This window comes from Ursus maritimus, unplaced genomic scaffold (assembly GCF_017311325.1).
Source record: "Ursus maritimus isolate PB19 unplaced genomic scaffold, ASM1731132v1 scaffold_2, whole genome shotgun sequence".
Taxonomy (NCBI): domain Eukaryota; kingdom Metazoa; phylum Chordata; class Mammalia; order Carnivora; family Ursidae; genus Ursus; species Ursus maritimus.
The window spans coordinates 7542878-7545997 of record NW_024424452.1 but is presented as its reverse complement, the minus strand read 5'-3'; the positions used below and the strand labels follow the sequence as shown (position 1 = coordinate 7545997).

At 65.1% G+C, this 3120-nt stretch overlaps 1 protein-coding gene across 1 annotated transcript in view; it reads left to right on the top strand.

The window, feature by feature from the left end:
* Positions 1–3044, top strand: part of LOC103670118 (GRB10-interacting GYF protein 1) — a 12239-nt gene extending 9195 nt beyond the window's left edge. The window contains exons 28-29 of the mRNA XM_040634870.1: positions 1963–1985; positions 2715–3044. Coding sequence (XP_040490804.1) covers positions 1963–1985; positions 2715–2847 — 156 coding nt within the window. The 3' untranslated portion in view covers positions 2848–3044. The remainder of the gene's footprint in view (positions 1–1962; positions 1986–2714) is intronic.
* Positions 3045–3120: the final 76 nt, after the last annotated feature.

Sequence of the window (3120 nt, the reverse complement as noted above, 5' to 3'; positions counted from 1 at the left end):
GCTACTTCTCCATGGCGCTGCTTGTGAAGCGGGGCTGTGATGAGGGCTTCCAGCCACTGGGTGAGGTGATCAAGATGTGGGGTCGTGTGCCCTTTGCCCCGGGACCCTCACCACCCCCACTGCTGGTGAGCACTGCCGCCGCGGGGAGGCGCGGGGAGGGAAAGCGGGAGCCGGGCCGGGGCCGGGTGGATGGCAGCCGGGGTGCAGGGTGAGGTGATCAGAGCCACAGGAGCGCTCTGGCCCTCATCAGGGCAACATGGACCAGGAGCGGCTGAAGAAGCAGCAGGAGCTGGCTGCGGCGGCCTTGTACCAGCAGCTGCAGCACCAGCAGTTTCTGCAGCTGGTCGGCAGGTACGGGCGCCTGGAAGGCCTTGGCGGTCAGGCCGGGTGCGGGCCGTGTGGCCTCCGCCGCTGACGCCCGTCTCTGTGTCCGTAGCCGGCCGCTCCCGCAGTGTGCGCTCCGGGAAAAGGCGACTCTGGGGGACCTGAGCCCGCCGCAGCAGCAGCAGCTCACTGCGTTCCTGCAGCAGCTCCAGGCTCTCAAACCGCCCAGGTTCGGGGGCTGGTCTGTTCTGGGGATGAGGGGGGCAGTCCCAAGAGGAACTCAGAGTTCTGAGGATCACTGCTTTGCTCTTCAGAGGTGGGGACCAGAACCTGCTCCCGACCATGAACCGGTCCTTGTCGGTGCCAGATTCGGGCCCCCTCTGGGACATACATACCTCAGCCTCATCACAGTCAGGTGTGTGGCCTGCCTGTTCCCTGCCCCCATGTGAGTGGGGCTCTGTGTGCTCCCGCCCTCCGGCCGCTCCAGCCCAGTCGAGCCTGAGCTGCCTCCTGCAGCTGCCCTTGCTTTCTGCAGGCGGTGAGGCCAGTCTTTGGGACATACCAATTAACTCTTCGACTCAGGGTCCAATTCTAGAACAACTCCAGCTGCAACACAAAGTGAGTAGGCTTTCTGGGGCTGGGGTCCTTGGGCGCCAAGGGCCCCCACGGGTGAGCTCTTTGGGGAGGTCTGCCATCTGAGCTCTTTGGCTGTGCCAGTTCCAAGAGCGCAGAGAAGTGGAGCTCAGGGCGAAGCGGGAGGAGGAGGAGCGCAAGCGGCGGGAGGAGAAGCGGCGGCAGCAGCAGCAGGAGGAGCAGAAGCGGCGGCAGGAGGAGGAGGAGCTGTTCCGGCGCAAGCAGGTGTGTGCCCCGCCGCGCCGCCCTCACCCCCTGGCCCGGGCCAGGCCGCCAGCCCTCACCACGTCGCTCGGTCCAGGTGCGGCAGCAGGAGCTCCTGCTGAAGCTGCTGCAGCAGCAGCAGGCGGCGGCCGCTGTCCCGGTGCCGCCGGCGCCCAGCTCCCCGCCCCCGCTGTGGGCCGGCCTGGCCAAGCAGGGGCTCTCCATGAAGACGCTGCTCGAGCTGCAGTTGGAGGGCGAGCGGCAGCTGCACAAGCAGCCCCCTCCCCGGGAGCCGTCGCGGGCCCAGGCCCCCAACCACCGCGCGGTGAGCAGGCTGGCCCTTCCCCCGCTGACCGGCGTTTATTTGAGCCCTCGGGAACCCCTTCCAGTCAGCTCCCAGGGTGATCCGGGGTGGGGGGGATCGCTGAGTCCCGACTTTGCAGCCTGAGTGCTGGTCTGTACCTGACTCTGAAGCGGTTCTCTTCTGGGCGGCCCTCACCTCGCCCCACTCGGCCGCCTCCGTGAGCTTCCCCACTTAGCTGTTCTAGTGTGTGTGTCCATATTTGGGCCACTCTGATTTTTGCCATCTGTAGCAGCTTGGGGGCCTGGGCTCGGCCCCCGTGAACCAGTGGGTATCTGAGGCCGGGCCGCTGTGGGGCGGGCCCGACAAGAGTGGGGGCGGCAGCGGTGGCCCGGGGCTCTGGGAGGACACCCTCAAGAGCGGCGGGAGCCTGGCCCGCAGCCTGGGCCTGAAGAACAGCCGGAGCAGCCCCTCTCTCAGGTGGGTGCCGGGGCCCGCAGGGTCCGTCTGGGCTCGGGCAGGGGTGGAAGGACGCGGCAGGCCTCGGCTGACGTCTCGCCTCTCCTTCATCCCCGGCCCGCTCAGTGACTCGTACGGCCACCTGTCAGGCCGGCCTGTGCGCAAGAAGACGGAGGAGGAGGAGAAGCTGCTGAAGCTGCTGCAGGGCATCCCCAGGCCCCAGGACGGCTTCACCCAGTGGTGTGAGCAGATGCTGCACACGCTGAGCACCACGGGCAGCCTGGACGGTACAGGCCGCAGACCTGGGGGCCGGGCGGGGCGGGCGCTTCGGGCCTGCCTCGGGTGGGCTCTGACCGCCACCCCCCCCCCCAGTGCCCATGGCTGTAGCGATCCTCAAGGAGGTGGAATCCCCCTACGACGTCCACGATTATATCCGTTCCTGCTTGGGGGACACGCTGGAAGCCAAAGAATTTGCCAAACAGTTCCTGGAGCGGAGGGCCAAACAGAAAGCCAGCCAGCAGCGGCAGCAGCAGCAGGTGAGGCTTCGAGGGCCCCTGGCGGGTGGGGTGAGGCTGCCCCTCACCCTGCTGACCCAGCCTCCCTCTCTGAGCCTCACAGGAGGCATGGCTGAGCAGTGGCTCCCTACAGACAGCCTTTCAGACCAACCACAGCACCAAACTCGGCCCTGGGGAGGGCAGCAAGGCCAAGAGGCGGGCGCTGATGCTGCACTCAGATCCTAGCATCTTGGGTGAGTTTGGGGGTGTGGCCATGAAGGAGGCTGTTTACTCAGTAGGGGCCAGGAGCCTGGGGAGAGCTCAAACCCAGCTTCTCCCCGGCTTCAGGGTACTCCCTGCACGGACCTTCTGGTGAGATCGAGAGCGTGGATGACTACTGACCAGCCCGTCCCACCAGCCCCTGGGCTGTAGGCCAGGGGCGGCAGCAGCGGCTTGGACCCTTGGGTCCCCAGCCTGCAGGCTCCCCACAAGGAGCATAGGAGGAAGCAGGGGCAGGGTCCCCAGCACTTGTTACAAACCACACGATGCACCTTAACTCACCCACCACGAGGCACTTTACAGATTGGGGGGAAGGGTTTTTGTTTGTTTTTGTTTTTTTTTCGTTGTTTTTGTTTTTTTTCTTTAAAAAAATTTTTTTTAAACAACCCTGAAGAAAACGTTAGGAGACAAAAAAAAAAAAAAAAA